This window comes from Myotis brandtii, unplaced genomic scaffold (genome assembly GCF_000412655.1).
Source record: "Myotis brandtii unplaced genomic scaffold, ASM41265v1 scaffold103, whole genome shotgun sequence".
In the NCBI taxonomy this organism is placed as follows: domain Eukaryota; kingdom Metazoa; phylum Chordata; class Mammalia; order Chiroptera; family Vespertilionidae; genus Myotis; species Myotis brandtii.
Window position 1 is genome coordinate 5090656 of NW_005353460.1, and position 18897 is coordinate 5109552.

At 44.8% G+C, this 18897-nt stretch overlaps 2 protein-coding genes and 1 non-coding gene across 8 annotated transcripts in view; 1 reads left to right on the forward strand and 2 right to left on the reverse strand.

The window, feature by feature from the left end:
* Window positions 1-13279, forward strand: part of IKBKB (inhibitor of kappa light polypeptide gene enhancer in B-cells, kinase beta) — a 56123-nt gene extending 42844 nt beyond the window's left edge. Inside the window, exons 13-22 of one of the 6 annotated variants that reach the window (XM_005856461.2) lie at window positions 471-594; window positions 1158-1309; window positions 1473-1534; window positions 2584-2705; window positions 3872-3921; window positions 4031-4130; window positions 4338-4485; window positions 7515-7642; window positions 10863-10953; window positions 12377-13279. In XM_005856461.2, coding sequence (XP_005856523.1) covers window positions 471-594; window positions 1158-1309; window positions 1473-1534; window positions 2584-2705; window positions 3872-3921; window positions 4031-4130; window positions 4338-4485; window positions 7515-7642; window positions 10863-10953; window positions 12377-12442 — 1043 coding nt within the window. In that variant the 3' untranslated portion in view covers window positions 12443-13279. Of the gene's footprint in view, window positions 1-470; window positions 595-1157; window positions 1310-1472; window positions 1535-2583; window positions 2706-3871; window positions 3922-4030; window positions 4131-4337; window positions 4486-7514; window positions 7643-10862; window positions 11180-12376 lie in introns of those variants that run through there. The other 5 variants (XM_005856463.2, XM_014536512.1, XM_014536518.1 and 2 more) reach the window with 5 other exon arrangements.
* The window catches only part of ANK1 (ankyrin 1, erythrocytic), a 624245-nt gene that overhangs the window by 531361 nt on the left and 73987 nt on the right, over window positions 1-18897 (reverse strand). The gene's annotated exons all lie outside the window — the stretch shown is intronic.
* LOC102262518 lies at window positions 15653-18875 on the reverse strand. Its single transcript, XR_001361321.1, has 2 exons — window positions 18727-18875; window positions 15653-17665 (listed from the first exon to the last, which is right to left on the reverse strand). It is a non-coding gene; the product is annotated as a UPF0428 protein CXorf56 (transcript).

Sequence of the window (18897 nt, forward strand, 5' to 3'; positions counted from 1 at the left end):
TTCACACACACACACACACACACACACACACACACACTCACACACAGAATAAGCAGATCAAGTGTTCAAAGGCTTAGAGATCTCTAGGCTTATTGCTTAGTCATCTTCCAGGACTGACTGCTGGTTGAAGCTGCATTTTTAGAAAGCTTCATATGACCTTAAATATTGTGAGCATGGAAGTTTCTATTGAAATTATATGAGCCTGTGTACATATGACTATCTCCACATGATTCACAAAGTCTTTCTTCAAATCATATCTAAAGCTGTTTATTGACTAGTGCATGCTTGTTCTGTAATGGGGTACACGGATGTATGAGAGAGTAACCAGGCATAGCACCCCAAAAAGTCCTGTAATAACATAGTAGTTATGTAACTTTTTAAAATGTAAAAGTGCCAGTGATGTTGCAAGGCAGGATGTGGTTAATGGTAAGGGAGTAATTCTCTGACAATTGCATATGACTCTGTTCCAGTTCAAGAGCCCAAGAGGAACCTGCCTTTCTTCCAGCTGCGGAAAGTGTGGGGCCAGGTCTGGCACAGCATCCAAACCCTGAAGGAGGACTGTAACCGGCTCCAGCAGGGACAGCGAGCTGCCATGTACTGTGCCAGGCGGTTTTGGATTTGACGGACTTAAAATTGCTTGGTGGCTTTTGCCACAGGGAGGTGGCGGAGGCAGGGGCCCAGAAGCAGCTGTTAGGGAGACACTGGTTTGGGTGGGCAGGACGCGGTCAGCTGGAGTGGATGGAGGAAGACCCTTTTAGACATGACAGGGTGAGGTCGGCACATGGAACAGGAGCATAAATGGAGGGTTGGGCTGGCTGAACTGGGGGCAGAATTTGGAACATGGAGGAGCTCATTGCAATTTGGGTTAGCAACACTCCCCTGATTGTCATACCGGGGCCTGCCTGACTTTCCCCCCAGGTTATGACTAGTTTGGATTGTTGGTCCTTTGTGTAGTACTCTGTCCAATTCCAATTTTGGTGCAGGACCTCATGCATTGCTGAGGACGAGGAAATTGTCTTGATGGTGATGAGTGGCTGCTCTTATAATAATTATAGCAGGGATCTGCCTTGGCATTTGAGGCAGTTTTGTTATTGTACAGGAAATGGTATTTGGATCCCAAAGATGCCTGAAGGCTCTGTTTCTTGTGGTCCCTGCAGGATGAATCTCCTCCGAAATAACAGCTGCCTGTCCAAGATGAAGAATTCCATGGCCTCCATGTCTCAGCAGCTCAAGGCCAAGTTGGATTTCTTTAAGACCAGCATCCAGATTGACCTGGAGAAGTATAGTGAGCAAACTGAGTTTGGGATCAGTGAGTGTACTCTTTGCAATGAGTTTGGAGAGACCATTTCATTCTTGTTTTCTCTTCCTGAGGTTTCTTTTATCCTTTTATAACCGAGTTGCTTGTTTCTGTTTTGGTTTTGTGGTGTCTGCATTTTGTTTTTCATTTTTTCCCCTACATTTTTTTTTTCCAGCATCAGATAAACTGCTGCTGGCCTGGAGGGAAATGGAACAGGCTGTGGAGCTCTGTGGGCGGGTAGGAGACTCATTTTAGGTTTATATCCTTACTGAGGCTTTTCTCTACCATTTTCCACTTTCTCGTCAAGCACTAGGCCGATCTTGTACGTGAGAACTCGAGTTTTCCTCGCCATGCTCTTTGACTTTGACTAGAACTTGCTGGAAAGAAGCTGGGAGAGTAGCCACTAAAGGGGGCCCCACTGTGGCAGATGCAGGAGCTGCACAATTGGACAGAGATGGTCCAAATTTGAATAAGGAGCAAAGTGTGATATGTCCTTGTGGGGAAGCCTAGACATCTTCCTATTAGAAAGGGCCTTGGATGAATGAATAATCAACACTCCGTCTAGTCAAAGGTTTTTGCCTCGTTTTATTGGGTCATTAAATCCATAGGAAAGAAAAGATCTAGACAGAGGGTCTTAGGACAGTGTAGATCAAATGCCACTGAAGATGTTAATTGGGAAGGCGGGGGAAGTATTACTTAGTGACCCTCACACAAACTGAAGACCTTGGGCTCTGAGCCTTTTTCTTGGACTTTTCCAACATTTTCCCCTGTGACTTTGGGCAAGGACCTTCACCTCTGTGTTCTTTAATGTTTGTGTCTGTAAATCAATACTGAATGAATGCTTAAAGGTGAATATATATAGATAACACATTATTTAACCATAGAGATGGGCACTCATATACATAATCTGTGAAATAAAGGAACCCAGGACCCCCACATGGGATGGCATTGGATGGACAAATTAAGAGAAGAGAAAGCAGGGGGGACGCTGTGCATTGGGCATCTTCTGTATGCCAGGCACCATGCCAGATACTTATCTGACCCCTAAAACAGCCCTATTAGAAGCTTATTTTATGGTGGAGGAAACTACAGATCAAGGGTTAAGTAACTTGCCCAAAGGTCACACAGAAAGTGGTAGACCCGAGATCCAAAGCCAGCTCATTCTGACTCCAAAGTCCATATTCCTTCTAGCGAGTCAATTGAGAGTCTACAATCAGTTTGAAGGGTTTCCCCCCAAAATCTTGCATCTCAGAATACGCTTATTATGTCAGTTGACATTAGCACAGCTTTTTCATCAGGAGAATGAAGTAAAACATCTGGTGGAACGGATGATGGCACTGCAGACGGACATCGTGGACTTGCAGAGGAGCCCAATGGGCCGGAAGCAGGGGGGGACGCTGGACGACCTGTGAGTACCAACTGGGCGGGGATCACACAATGTCCCTAACACATGCATGTGCCCCGACTGGAGTTTCTGTATGTGTGTTGGGAACACGTGTGGTTATTATGGAGGCTCGTGAGACTGTTCTCCCGTAGAGCATGCACCCCCGGCCCCCAGGGAATCCTCTCGGCAAGCTCCAGAGAGGAGCAAGGACAGATCACCATCCTTCTGAGCCTTCGTTTCCAAATCTGTTTAGTGGCCAGAAAAGTTGTCTCACCTCCCAAAGTTGTGAGGATCAGTTCAGCTCATGCCTAGAGCAGTAGTTTGGAAACTATAAAGGCTATACTGCAAGGAGCCTTTGTCATGGTATCAGGCGTCACTGTTCGTCAAGCTCACCCTGTCCCAGGTGTAGCTTGAAAAGCAGAAACTGGCTCAGAGACGGAGAAGCCTGGAAACTCTTAGAAGTTCAGACCTGGAAACCGCTCATTTGAGTCTTTATCAGGACTTTGGCCTTGGCTCCAAGAGAGGACGGGGCACCAAGTAGAGCAGTCCTGCCTGCAGGAAGCTCACACAGCCCCCAGGTTGCAGATGGGAGGGAGGCAGGCAGCACATCAGCCTCTCACAAGCTATCGCATTTGGGCTCAGCGGTGTCCTCTGATGCTTTTACTAGGATTCCCAGGACCAGGAGCCAGAACATCAGAAATCTGATTATTTGTACCCTATATTTTCTTGAATCATTTAAACTTTTATTCTCTTCTAGTTTTCAAATGAAAATCACCTCTGAAAATATCAGCCTGTCTCACTGTGTTAAGTGGAAAAGGGGACAGGAGTTTGTGTCCACCCTGGTCTTGTGTTTTCAAAAGGAAGCCATGCTCTCCAGGCTCGGATCCAGGGATGGCACCTGGAACCACTATTGCAGAAGCCAGAAATTCCAAGGGACAAAGTGGAGACTCCTTTCCTTAGGATCCTCTCTAATTAAACCTTGGAGATATTTGATAGTGAGGATGATCATGCCCTTATTATAGACATCACCTATAATATCACCAGGAATAATTATTTTCTCCAGTCAAGACATATTGCCAGCCTTACTTCTAGAAATCAGTAATTCTACTGGCAGGAATCAGCTTATTAATGCTTAAGATGTTCTAATGTGGCCTCAAATCTAGACAGAGCTTCTTATTTGTATATTTCAGAGAAGAGGAAGCGAGGGAGCTTTACAGGAGACTCAGGGAAAAGCCTAGAGGTAAGTGGGGTTTTATGCCTGCCTTGGGTTCCTTGGCATCTCAGATGTGAGACATTGGTCCTCTCTGCCAGCCACCTTTAGAACTGTGCAGTTCCTCTCCTCTTTCCAGACCAGCGAACTGAGGGTGACAGCCAGGAAATGGTGCGACTGCTACTTCAGGCAATCCAAGCCTTTGAGAAGAAAGTGCGTGTGATTTATACACAACTCAGGTATAAGCCCCGACTTTCCTACTCGAGGTGGCATGTGAAGCAGCAGCAAGGCTGTGTGAGGCCATTTCTTCACTCCATTCTGATGCACTTGTCCACGTGAAGAAAATATCTGCAGCTGCTGACTGGATTCGTAATCACCTGGGATTATGTTCTCCCACTTCCTCCAACCCAAATGCCACTGGACTTTGTCTTGTTTATTCTTTACAGTAAAACTGTGGTTTGCAAGCAGAAGGCTCTGGAATTGTTGCCCAAGGTGGAAGAAGTGGTGAGTTTAATGAATGAGGACGAGAAGACTGTTGTTCGGCTTCAGGAAAAGCGGCAGAAGGAGCTCTGGAATCTCCTGAAGATCGCTTGTGTGAGTGAGCCCCTGTAGCCTGGTCCGCAGCCCTCAGTCTGCCATCTCTCTGGGCCTTTCGCCCTCTGTGCAGCTGTACCGCCCTACACGGGAGACCATAGGCCACCGACAAACCACTCAGCTGCTGCCGCTCCGTTTTCACCTCTTCGCAACTTAGAGGAGCAGGAGTGGCAGAGTTAGGGCCTAGGCCCATTGTTTTTATTTATGCATGTATGCATTTCCTGTGGCTACTATAATAAACTAGAGGCCCGGTGCATGAAAATTCATGCACTGGAGGGGGCGACCCTCAGCCCGGCCTGCCCCCTCTCACAGTCCAGGATCCCTCAGGGGCGGAAGGCGACCCGGCGATCAGGGGAAGGCGATGCCCCCATCACACCTCTGCTGCTGCCACTGGTGGCAGCGCAAGCCCCGGCTGGCCCTGGTTACCTGTGCCTTGGGCCAGCCCTGGACGGCTGGGTGGCTGAGGGCAGATCCGGCTGCACTGTGCGCCTGCTGGCTTCCAGCTGGACTGAACGGACTGTGGGACTCTGGCGGGGCTGAGGGGACTGGGTGCCACCATCTTGGGGCTATGGGCACTGCCATCTTTGTGACAGTGTGATGGTCAATTTGCATATTCCCTCTTTATTAGATAGGATTACCACATTCTGTCAGAAGTCTGAAATCAAGGTGTTGGCAGGGCTAGGCTCCCTCTGTAGGCTCCCTCTGCATCCTTCCTGCCTCTTTCAGCTTCTAGTGGCTCCAGGTGTTCCTTGGCTTGTGGCCACATCACTCCAATCTCTGCCTCTGTCTTTTGGATGTCTCTTATAAGAACACTTGTCATTGAATTCCAGTCCCACGTGAATAGTCCAGGATGATCTCATTTCAGGATCCTTAACTACATCTGCAAAGACCCTCTTTCCAAATAAGGGCACATTCCTAGGTTCCTGGAGTTAGGAATGGACAGATCTTTCGGGGGTCCTCCATTTAGTCCTCTGCAGTGCACGGCAGCATGATGTGGTGGATCCTCACCTATGTCTGCTGCTTCTATTGTAACTCATACTTTCTGTGACCACCACCTGTCATAATGTAGCTGTGACTCCACTGAATGCTGCTCAGAGAGAAAACATAACATGAAAAAGAGAGCTCAGGACAAAGAAGTGAAAAGAGACAGGTAAAAGCCATGAAGCCACAGCTGGTGGGAAGGCTGCACAAAGGCGGAAGAGGCTGAAAAGAGAGCCATGTAGTCATTGATAGCCTTTAAGAGCAAAGAGGAGAATGGGAATTCTTAAGGTGGAAAGTGGGATACAAGGATGGTGTTTTTTAAGATCATGGCAACTGGAGCATATTGTAGGCCAAGTAGAAGTAGACAGTGTTCCGGGGATTCACAGTATCAAAGTAATAGACAATTTAGTCTCCAGTCTTGAGAACAACAGAGAGGTCAGAATCATGAGCGTGGCCTTGGGAAGTGAGGAGGAAAAGAAAAGGGGAGAGATGACGAGGCAGACAAGATTTAAGGGGGAGAGGGAAGTTGAGGTATTCACAGGCAATGGCCTGATCTGCCATCTGCATCCATTCAACCTCGAGTGCTGACTATATGCCCAGTGGGGTGCTGAATACTAGAGCTATGGGAGGAAAAATAAGCATGGCCCCTGGCCCGAGCTCATAATCTGGTGAGGGGCACAGACAGGGAAATGAATGAGAACAATTTAGGTGAGGAAGTGACGTACAGCAGCTATAGTAGGCACAAGCTACAGCATAAATGCAGAGGAGGAATGCCAGCTTCAGTCTTAGAGGTGAGGGAACCACAGAATTTCACCTGAAGAATGAGTAGGAGGTAGGTGGGTGTCTAGGTGGAGAAGAGGACACTCCAGGACAAAGACGATGCTCTGTCAAAGGCCTGGAGCAAGGAGGAATAGCATGTTGGTGTGGGGTGGGGGAAGGGTATCGCTGGGGATGGCATTGGACAGCAAGGCAAGGGCTAGCTCAGACAGGCCACACCTTATTTTGAAGAAATAAAGGAAACATTGCAGTATTTGTTTTTCCCTTTCATACTGAAGAACGTTAAGTATGGAAATGGGATTAGGATTTTAGAAACTCACTCTGATGGCAGCTGGAGAACAGATTTGAGACTTTCACAGACCTCACCATTGAGCGCGAGTGGCCACTCCATGGGGGCAGAATTGAGTACTTGCTGTGGTTCACAGGACAGGATGGTAGAAAAGTCAGGAGCCCAAAAGCACAATAGTGATCTCCTTCCTTACTTGTGGACCCAGGCAGAAGAAAAGGAGGTAGATGGGTCTCTCCAAGGGTGATAGTCGCCAGGGAAGGCACAGCCGAAGGAGGAAGAGCAGGGCAAACTAGGGTTCTTGAATGGTTGGGTGAGGCTGGACCTTGATGTTCAGCTGGAAGGGAGGATGAGGAGCCAGTCTGTGCAGCTGAAAGGGATGGAAACAATGCAGGCTGCCGTGAGGGCAAGGAGAGGGGTTGATGAGCAGTAGGTGAAGCCAACAGATGAGTGTGTGGTGGGGATTCAGGGAGGAAGAGGTGGCTTGAGGTGCTGAGAAGGTGGACCGTAGGTCATGTCTGGGCTGCAGGTTTGAGGAGGTGCAAGTAGCTGGAGCAGGAGCCGTTGATGGAGCATGTTGGCTTTGAAGGGGAGTGGCTGCCACAGCCTTGGAGTCAGCCTGTCCCGGTTTCTTCTCAGCTGTCCCACAGATGGTGTGATTCACAGAAAGTCCCTGACAACTTTAACACCTCACTTTTAATCTCATAAGAGTTCATTAAGCAATCAAACTTAATGAAATAAAGCTTACAAATATAGGCACTCAAATCTCTGTATTTAGAATCTTTTATCAAAAAAACATTTTCTAAATTGAAATGCAAACTACCAGCTGTTGTCACGGATACAGGGTTTGACCGATATGCTCTAGGAATAGCATGTGTCTTGTGGCCAATTGTTTCATGAGAAGATACCATGGTGTGAATGCAAAAGTTGAACTATCCCTTTGCTCCAAAATTTTGTTGACTTTCTTTTTGGTTTTGTCCTTTAGAGCAAGGTCCGTGGTCCTGTTAGTGGAAGCCCAGATAGCATGAATGCTTCTCGCCTTAGTCACTCTGGTCAGCTGATGTCTCAGCCTCTCACTGCCCCCGACAGCTTACCTGAGTTAGTCAACAAAAGGTACGTCATAGTTAACCGTGCCAAGTGTAATATTCAAGGGCACGTCAGGAGGTCATGGGGTGGAAATGGATGTTGACCACTGATAGGCCATTTTATCTATCTAATGCTTTTGTGCGTGTTTTTCTTTGTGTTTGCTATATATGGTAGGCTCTGCAGGGACAAATGCCTCATAGTCCCTTGGGAGTCTGAATATGGTGGTCACTAAAATTTCCTTGTCTGAGGGTTGAATTACTAATTGCTCAATGAGAATATTGAAAGTGCTGGTCAGTCACATGCTGTTATGTAGTCCATCAGTCATTGTCTGGTCTTCAAAACCAGATTCCCTAGAGGGAGGGCCCGATTCAATCCACCTGAGTCATCTTGCCTCCTCCCTCTCACCCCACCACCGCTTTGAGTTACCAAGTTACCGGTTTCCTCCCATCACCTCTCATCACCTCCCATTCATCCCTTCCTCTCCCCTCCTGTCACCTGGACCCCTGCCACAGAGGGGTGAACTGAGCACTTCAGCCCTTTCTGGCAGGCTTTCTGCCTCCCTAGAGCAGGGGTGGGGAACGTCCGGCCCATGGGCCATACGAAATCATTTGCCCTGGCATGACATTAGGGGTGAGTTAATTAAATGTTTGACCAAATATAGCAGGCTAATTTTTAAGTTGATAATTTTTTATGGCCCATGAATGATGTTATGAGTATCCAAATGGCCCTTGGCAGAAAAAGGTTCCCCACCCCTGCCCTAGAGGCTCCATTCTGAGACTTTTCAGGCATTTATGGCCACCTCAGAGCGGCTTTCTAGGCGGATCCACTGTTCCCGCACAAACTCCTTGCGCTAGCTCAGTGGTCCTTAAAGTCTGGTCCAGACTTGCAGCATCTTGTTAGAAATGCAGATTCTGAATCAGAAAACTCAGGGGTGGAGCTTATGCACACGCAAGTTCGAGAGCTTCTCTGGAATGGTCCTCCATTCTGGAGGACACGTCTGCTTCCCACCTCCTCCAAAGCCCTGGCCACACAAGCACACGGGGATTGTTTTTGTGTGGAGTGTTTTTGTGTATGATTCAGTCCCACCCCTGTTAACTCAGCATGTTCTATGTGCCAGGCCCTAGGCAAAGAGGCATGTTTTATTTAGAAAATAGATTAATGATTGCCTAGGGCAGGTGGGGAGAGGGAATGGGAAGTGGTTGATAATGGGTACAAGATTGCTTTTTGGGTGATGAAAATGTCCCAAGATGAGATTATTGTGATGGTTGTACAATTCTGTAAATGTACTGAAACTATCAAGTTGTAGACTTTAACTGGGTGAACATTATGGTATGCCAATTTATCTCAATAAAGCTGTTTTTAAAAGTCCTGTTCTAGTACTTGGGGGAGTTCATAGCCTATACTGTTTTGGTACTTAATCCTATGTGGCCTTGGGTTCTTAATTCTCCTCCCAACCTACTGTGAGTCCCTTGAGGATAGTAAAACTGGGTCTTGTGCCTCCTACATTGTCCACTAGAGCTGGCCCCAAGCCTTTTACCTAGTAACTAGGTCCTAGTTAGTAGCCTTGTAGATGAAGCTAAGCAAAAGAGGTGCCCTGTGTTCCTTCCATCAGTCATACTTTGCAAGGTGGGAGGACACTGCCTTCTTGGATTTGTCATATTCCTTCCAATGAAATGCTCAGAGATCTGGAAGAGTCATCCTGGGCACACAGGTTGCCGATTGTTTCTCCACATCATAGAGCTGAGGTTAGAAAAGGGCAGATGGGTTCCCCCTATGTCGCCATGGCCCAATATTGATAGGACATGTGCATCGTTATAGAAAAGAGAGAGCACAGATTAAATGAAATCAGTTCCCAGACCTGCTTTTTCTCGGAGCTCAAGGAACTGTGGAAACCTGGTGAAATTGCTTGGTTCATATATATTTTTTCCATTTCAAAAATTGGAAAACAGGTGATGTGGGAATTATCTTTAGATTTTGGCAATTGGAAAGAATCTATCTATCCTATATAACAAAAGCCTAATATGCTAAGTGTCCGATCGTTCATTTGACCGTTCGACCAGTCGCTATGATGTGCACTGATCACCAAGGGGCAGATGCTCCGACCGGTAGGTTAGCTTGCTGCTGGGGTCTGGCTGATGGGACTGGGTGAGATGGGCCGGACACGCCCTGGAACCCTCCTGTGGTCCCTCCCCGGCTCTGATTGTGCACCGGTGGGGTTCCTCGGCCTGGCCTATGCCCTCTCGCAATCTGGGACCCCTCGGGGGATGTTGGAGAGCCGGTTTCGGCCCAATCCCCACAGGCCAGGCCAAGGGACCCCACCAGTACACGAATCCGTGCACTGGGCCTTTAGTATATATAAAAGCCTAAGCGACCGTTTGACCATTTGACCGGTAGCTATGATGCTCACTGACCACCAGGGGGCAGACGCTCAATGCAGTAGCTGCCCCCTGGTGGTCAGTGCACTCCCACAGCAGGAGCATCGCTCAGCTTACCAACGGGCGCCAGACGCTGGGCTCATGGCTTGCGAGCGCAGCTGCAGCAGTGCAAGCCTCTCCTGCGGACCCTCCCACTGTGTGCCCCTCCCCTATCTGGACCAGGACTGGGATCAGGACCAGCATCAGGACTGACTGGGCGAGAGCCTGCGGCCGCTTCTTGGTCATGGGTGTGCTGGTATCGCCCTAGGACAGGGTGCGCAGAGACCACAGTGGAGCGGCAGTGAGCCTCCCGAGCGGTGGCAGCGGCAGGTGCAGCGGGCCGAGATGAGCGGGAGCGGTGCGGCACCTGGCCCAGGCTCGGGCTCCTCCCCGGCCGCCTGCTGCTTCGCGCACTACTACATCCCTTGGGGAATGTAGGTCTGCCAGTTTTGGCCGATCCCCGTAGGCCAGGCCAAGGGACCCCACCAATACACAAATCCATGTACCGGGCCTCCAGTTTAATATATTTAGCTATCTAGTTAAGTCTGAGAGAGTTCTTTTTTTACTTTTAACTTCTTTATTAAGCCGAGATCTGTTTCCTTTTTCACAGTGACAGGTGCTTATGGCTAGATTTGGGCTTCCAAAAAGTGCTTAACTAGATGAATGTGATCACTAATCAATGACATGGTGTTTTAAGATACTCAGAACCAAAATAATTCTATTACATTTTAAAAACCTTGTCAAAAGCTCTTTAGCATATTTTTACATAATAATAGTATTATCTCTGAAAAAATATTACTGACACTTTCTAATAACTGGATCCTTTTCTCTAGTGAAGAACTGGTGGCCGAAGCACACAGTCTCTGCACCCAGCTAGAAAGTGCAATGCAAGACACCATGAAAGAACAGGACCAGAGTTTACGGGTAATGGCCTATCCCATGTCCTTGCTACAGCAGACGAGAAAAGGAAAACAGAAAGGCAATCCAGTGGTTCCTCAATCGCAGTATACACTTGTGATTTTCTAGTACATTGACCCTTAAACAACACAGGGATTAGGGATGCCAACTCCCTGCACAGTTGAAAATCTACATATAACTTTTGACTCCCCCAAAACTTAACTACAAATAGCCTACTGTTGACCTGAAGCCTTACTGATAACATAAACAGTTGATTAACACATATTTTGTATATGTATTACATACTATATTTTTACAATAAAGTAAGCTAGAGAAAATAAAATGTTACTAAGAAAATCATAAAGATAAGATACATTTATTGTATTTATTGGAAAAAATCCGTGTATAAGTGGACCTGCGTAGTTTAAACCGTGTTCAAGGGTCAACTGTACATATTTATTGTTATTCATCATTATAATAATGCTAACAGTTATTGAATGGGAACAGTACTTTATGTGCATTGTCTCATTTAATCCTTTTAATACTTGATCTTTATGAAGAAGGTAACATTAATTTGAGAAGGGCCCCCCCGCACCTCCGTCAACTTTTGTCCCATTGTTGAACATTTGTGTGTTGTGGGTGTTGTGCTGAACTTCAGGGATAAAGCAAGAACCTGTCATGGCCCCACTTCTCAGGGACTCAGAGCTTAGCAGTAGGTAGCACTAGTTATAGGGCAGGTAACAACCTAAAGAAAAACTAGTCAAGATATAGGTACATTAAGACAAAACTAACATTGCTTCAAGGATCCTAAATCATTCCCTCCGATCTTTAAATGCCCTTTTCCTGCCAGTACAATCACCTACTAGCCTCCCTCTAACGTCTTAGTTTTCGGAATAATCAGAGGGGACACCATTAATTGTAATGATCTGGTATTTATTTAAGTGTTCTCTGGTTTAGGGGCTTTCTCTATCTGTTGTTGCTACTGTTCCTCCTCCTGAGACTGTATATTTAATCCTTTCACTGCTAATTTGCATTTCTGCCAGAGGAAAAGGAAGTCTTATTAGAGCATTTCATTTGGTGAGGTTGGAAATCAGTAGCTGAGATTTGCTCTGCTCCTAGATTATGCTGTACTCAGCCAGTATACTCCTATGCTCCTATGCTATACTCCTAGGGCCTTTGCATGTGCTTTTGCTCCACCTACCCACAGTGGGCATAAATAAGCACTGTGAGTACAAGTAATTCTAAAATTGCTTTTCTCCTGTCCGTAGTCCAGGAATCTCAGGGACTCCTAGCCAGTCCAAAGAAAAGATTCTGTATGGTTTTGAATATGTTTCTTTAGCTCATGGGTACCCTGCAATAACTATTATTAAATTTCCTTCTCAACTGTGCTGGTTGCCTCCTGGAAAAACAACAACTGAGGTGTATTTTTAACCTGCCTGTTGACTTTCAGTCTCTAGACTGGAGCTGGTTACAGACGGAGGAAGAAGAGCAGAATAGCTGGGAGCAGGCCTCCTGACTGTGTGGGTGGCCTTGACCACCCGATGGGGCTGCCTGGCCTGAGGCTCTCCCACAGGTATGTGCCCTGCTATACTGATGTCCCAGCGGTCTTCGGCACCCAGATGGAGATCTTCTTACTTCCCCAACCGGTGTGGCATTGACCGTGGACCAAGGGTGTGGCACTGCCAGCAGCTCGTCAGGACACTGGAAGTCCTCCATCACAGAGGCCCAGCAAGCATGGATGCCAGGCAGGAGCATTAGGGAGACTAAACCACAGAGGCTCCCTCCTCTGCTCCGAAAAAAGTGCTCAAATACTGTTGCACCACAGACCACTGGACAAATGTCTAACATGAGTATTTCAGGGCAAAGTATGAACAGCCCTTGATGCCAGCCTATCCTCTCCTGACCCCTCCTGATCTTCAGAGGCCCTGACCCACATGTCCTCACAGTCAATGTTTCATTGGATTTGGTTTCTCTTGAATAGACTCTTAAGTCATGGACTTGGCCTGGTCCCATCCTCTCTCTTCCTCTTTTCATTTCACTGCTGCTAAAACCGTCTTTTTACCTACACTGTGGTGGTTATCCTCCCTTCGGCTCCCACGTCTGTAGTCCTTTAAGCCACTAGAGCCAGGATGGAAGAGAAACTCCCTTTGGGTCCCAAAGATTACTTGGGAGTGAGTTCTCATGGAGAAGGAGGAGAGAAGAAAAGGTTACTTGTTAACCATTGGCCTGCTGAACACAATGCTCACACCTCTGTCCTTGCCCGGACACATCTGTGTGTGGTGGAGGTGGGACAGGGAGTTCCTGCCTCTCATATCATCTAGCAGTATTATTAAATTGATTTATTTAAAAAATCGTTTCTAGATCTTGTGAAATGACTCAACACTTATACTGGGTTCCACAATCCTTTGCTTAGAACTTATGAACTTGTAATCAACCAATGGAATAGTACCTGGATCAAACAGTGCCATAGCAGTAGCACTGCCTCTTTGACATTTCATAAAATTTCACCTTTATATAAAAGCAGGAAAGAAAATGAGTTCAGATGATCACAGAAATGAGTTTGGTTGGAGAAGAAAGTTAGAATAAAAGAGTTTCACTAAGTGGCTTTCATGGGAATAGTACAGAAGGGTTTCATGGTCAAGTTTAGTTTTGGAAGTGCTTCATGCTTTGCCTCTGGGATCCACATTGCACACTGGTATATTAAAGTAAGCAGGTCTTTGAATAACGTTTTATTCAATGTCATTTCACTATAATGTTGATGAGATACTATAGGAACTTAACTCTTGATTATATCAATTAGCCTATGGTAAAATTGGTTTGGTTATACATTATTTTGCTTTAAGTTGTAGAACCCATTGACGATATTTTGTTAGTATGATGATTTGTTGAAATATTGACATATCTTAGGGTGACCAACTTATCTTGGTTTGCTGAGAACTTTCCTGGTTTTAGCCCAGAAAGTTCTGAATCCCAGTAAACTTCTCAGTCCCTGTCAACCCAGGATGATTAACCATCCTACATCATGATGTGTCCATATCCTGTGTAATTCGAAGTATTTGACACTTTACTTTAGCAAAATTGCAATTAGGACACTCAACAAGTACCTATTGAGCACCTCTATGTAGCAAACAAGAATTAACTATTTACTTTCATGGAGGTTACATTGGTGGGAAAAGGGGTAGGGTAAGGAGTCAGTAATAGGCAAGCAACACATGTAAGTTTCAAATAGTTTCAGTGCTATGAAGAAAATAAAGCAGTAATGCATAGAGTACATAGTGTTATTCAGGAATGTGACAAGGAGGTGACTACTGGTCTAAGATTTGAATGATGAGAAGAAGGCAGCCAGGCAAAGGCCTGAACAATGAGAGAAGAGCCTTGAAGCAGGTACATCTGTGTAGTAAACAAAGGGAAATGTGGGAAGTAGGAGAGATGGTAGAAGATAGATCACATTAGGCCATGGAAAGGAGTGTGGGGTTTTTAAAAAATTGGTTGTAGAGAAAGGGAGATAGATGGAGAAACACTGATGTGAGAGAAACATCGATCAGTTATTTCCTGCACATGCCCCAACTGGGGATCAAACCTGTAACCTGGGTATGTGCTTTGAACTGCCACCTTTTGGTGTACGGGATGATGCTCCAACCAACTGAGCCACACTGGCCAGGGAAGGAGTGTGGATTTTATTCTAAGTGCAATGAGAAGGTATTTAAGAAAATGAATGATATAGTCTGATACACATTTTTTAAAAAGAATCACTCTTGTCCTATTTGGAGGGAACAAGAACAAAAGCAAGAAGCCCATTGAGGAGGCTACAGCAGTAATTGGGGATCGAGATCATAGTAGAGTGCACTAGGGTAGTGGCAGTAGAGGTGGTGAGAGGTAATCCAGTTGAGAATATATATGCTAGAGACAGATCAGACAAAACTTGCTGACAGATTGGATGTGGGGTGGGAAAAGCACAATTAAGAATGACTCCTAGGGTTTTTGCCTGATGGCAGGGTAGATTAAAGTGTCATTAACTAAAAAGGCAACCAACTGAATGAGAGATAATATTTGCAAACAATAGCTCTGACTAGGGGTTAATATCGAAAATATATAAAGAACTCAAAAAACTCAACACCAAACAAATAATCCAATTAAAAAATGGGCAGAGGACCTCAACAGACACTTCTCCCAAGAAGACATACAAATGCCCAAAAGATATATGAAGAGATGTTTAACTTCACTAGCTATTAGGAAAATGCAAATCAAAACTACAATGAGGTAACTACCACCCACCACCTGTTAGAATGGCCATTCTCATCAAGACAAGTAATAAGTGTTGGAGAGGTTGTGGAGAAAAAGGAGCCCTCAGTCACTGCTGGTGGGAATGTAAATCGATACAGCCACTATGGAAAACAGTATGGCAGTTCCTTTAAAAATTAAAAATAGAGCTACCATATGATCCAGCAATACCTTTTCTGGATTTATACCCGAAAAACTCGAAAACATTTATTTGCAAAGATATATGCACCCCTATGTTCATTGTAGCACTATTCACAGTGGTCAAATATGGAAACAATCAGTGTCCTTCAATAGATGATAAAGAAGGTGTGGTACATATATACTATGGAATACTGCTCAGCCATAAGATGAAAAACTATCATTTGTGACAACATGGACTTTTGAGGATATTATGCTTAGCAAAATAAGTCAGAAAAAGCTAAGAGCCACATGATTTCACTTATATGTGGGATATAAAACTGAAACTCATAGACAATGGTATGATGGTTACCAGAGGAAAGGGGGTAGGCAGATATTATAGAGCAAAGGGGCCAAATATATAGTGTTGGATTATGATTTGACTTGGGGTGGTGGACACACAATGCAATATACAGATCATGTATCATAGAACTTTACACTTGAAATCGATGTCATCCCAATAAATTTTTTAAAAAGTGTCAACTTGAGAAGGAGAAAAGTTAAGGAGAAGCTAAAGGGGCAAGAATCAAGAATTCTATAGGACATTTTATCTTTGAGATGCCTATGATGGACAACTAGAGATAACCAGTAGGCAGTCTGATATATGGGATTCGAGTTCAAGAGAGATGGCTAGAAATACAAATTTAGGAATCTTCAAGCTAGACATGGTATTTTAAAAGGTGAAACTGGACAAGGTGGGGAATCTGGCTAGAAGATCGAAGCCTGAGTTACTTTTCCATTTAGGCTGGAGAGTGGAGGAGGAGCTGGGAACCAACACACAAAAACCAACAAACTTGAGGAGTGGCTACTACAGAAGAAGAAGGAAGAAGGAAAACGCAGAGCATGCACTATTTTAGAAGCCAACTGAAAAACTATTTCAAGAAGCAAGTGGTTAAGTGGGTCAAATGTTAATGGTTGGTCCAAGAGGATGAGGACAGAAAATTGATCATTTCCCCTGATATTCTGGCACTGATTTTCTTTTAAGTTGGCATAATACTCATATTTTAAAAAATGGTCCCACAATTCCCTAAAGTTGTAATGTTCATTATTCAGAGGTGAATAAAAACTTTATTTAAAGAAGAATGATAATTCTTCAGAAAAAAAAATAATATGAATATAGCCTGGAATAAAGATGGATAGGAAAAATGAACAGAAAAAAACTAATATGACTCATCCTCCCCCCCAAAAAATCTTTAAATATTTTATTAAAGAACAGCTACTTTAGAAACTAAAGACACTCAAGCACTAGTCTACTCATGGAGTTTCTATACAACTAAAGAAGTTGACATCAAATGGACAAAAAAATAGTACAGAAGATCCATGTATTTTTAAAATTCATTTCTAGAAAGTAGGTCAGATGGACTCAAAGACCTCACTGAATGTAGGGAGCAACAGAAGGCTTTTTGCTGGGGCATAAAGGTAGGAACCAGTCCATGCAGTCAAGAAAAAGTTCTTTCGCCTCCTGGTCTAAATGCTTGCCTTTAGTCTGGGTTCAGAGAAAAGTCCTAATCATTTGAACTGGTTATCAATCAAAGTCCCCTTCATTTTGGCTTTGTTGGCTTCTAGTTCCGCCAGCTCTTGCAGCCGCCTTTTGCTCATGCCTCTGCGCTCCAGCTGTTTTTCAATCACTTTGGCATTCTGTGCATATGAGTCAGCAATCTCCCTGGCCTCAATCTCCTCTTCCTCTTCATCAATAGTAGACACAGTGACAGAGCTGAACTTGCCCATGTCTTTAGTCCGTTTGGTCATCATCACCTTCTTAGGAGGTTCTCGCTTCTGAGTATATATATTCATTTTCCCAAAGCCCTGGCCAAACTTGACTACTGCTCCATCCACAATAAAGGTCACAGGAGCATTCTTTGGCTGGGACTGGTAGAAGAGTGGCAGTCCGCACTTTGCACACTTCTTTCTGTACTGTCGTTCAATGCCTTCAGGCCTGCGAAGATACATAGTCTCCTGGTCTTCTGTGTTACAAAACTTGTGGGCGTGTTTGGCAGCATCAATCACCCGGGACTGATCCCGGGGCCTCATGGGCAATTTCTCCAACTGACAGTCAAGCACCAGAACCATCTGGCCACACAAACAGTAGTAGATGTGGAGGGGCTTCTCGCCGTCCTCATATTCCTCCCGGTCTCGGGTGTAGGAGCAGACAACTGACCGGGACACAACTTTAGGCATAATTCACAGGAGATGTCCACAAATGCAATGCCAAAAATAAGGGTTATGCAGAAAACAAGGTGACTCACTTCTAATTGAAGGTGGGAATCAAAGTAGTAAGAAGCTTCAGAATAAAGTTAAAAGGCAAGGGATTAAGGGCAAATACAAATATTTACAAAAACCATACAAAACTGTGCAAAACGGTTAGTAGTAATATATTAAAAATCTAGCACATTAACAATAGACAACTACCTTATTAGAAAAATGAACAAAGGATATAAATAGGAAATTCACAAAAGAAGAAATACAAATGTCCAATAAGTATAACTTAAGATGTACACTGATATTGTAAAAACAAAACAAAACACCTACACAACCTAATCAAGGAAATATATCTAAAGCATTCCATTATTAAAAAATGGGAATTTTTAAAGAACTAGATTAGAAGATTTGAAAATATATGTCAGTAAAGATAAATGGTGAGATGTTCACTGATTTTTTCTTTTCTCCTTTTATACTTTTTTTCTACAGCCATGTATCATTTTGTAATAAGCTTTTAATTTTATTTACAAAGCAATTGCCTGGAATTTGGCAGTATGAACCCCAGGAGTTAACACTTGTAAAATATTGCTGATGTCACATTTTCATTTCTCAAGCAGAACTATCAATTTCTCAGATGCAGGTCATCATGTTGTAATGGCAGTTTCATTGCTCATTAGGTTGAGCACTTCTCCCATTCTAGTGTTTTGTGTGTGTTTTTTCCCCCACCTTAGCCCCTACCGCGAAAGGCAGGGGAATAAAAAATAAAACGTCTTTTGACATTGGTTGGCGTATCTGTTAAAAAGTCTCATAAATGAGGCTTTTCTGTTATCGGCATGTTTCATTCGGGCTCCTGCTTCACCCAGTACAGGAGAACCCATTGCAGTGTGGGCTGCACTGTATTCCATTCTTACAGAAAGTTTTGACAGTATTACCCTGGTGTTGTTGCCTCATCACATATAAAGTGCATCGTGAATTCAATAGCTATTATTGTGCACACATAAAATGTGCACAGAGAACTCAGCATTCTATCTCCCATCCAACCACCTTAGACTGTCTACCCCACCATCTTAAGTTTTGACTTCAGAGTGAAAAATGGGGCTCCTATATTTCCCCTTTGAGGGAGAGCGTTTCAGAGATACGTACTGAGAAAACAGATACGTCTCAGGTTAGGAATCCAGGTCTTCCCGCAGGAACCCCATTGGGATGTAATTCCGGGGTGTCCGCTGCCCTCCTGCCAAATCCAGGTTTCAGTTCCCCGCCTCCCTACCGGCTCTCAGTCTCGCACGCAGAGGTAGCGCTGTCCTAGCCCCGCCC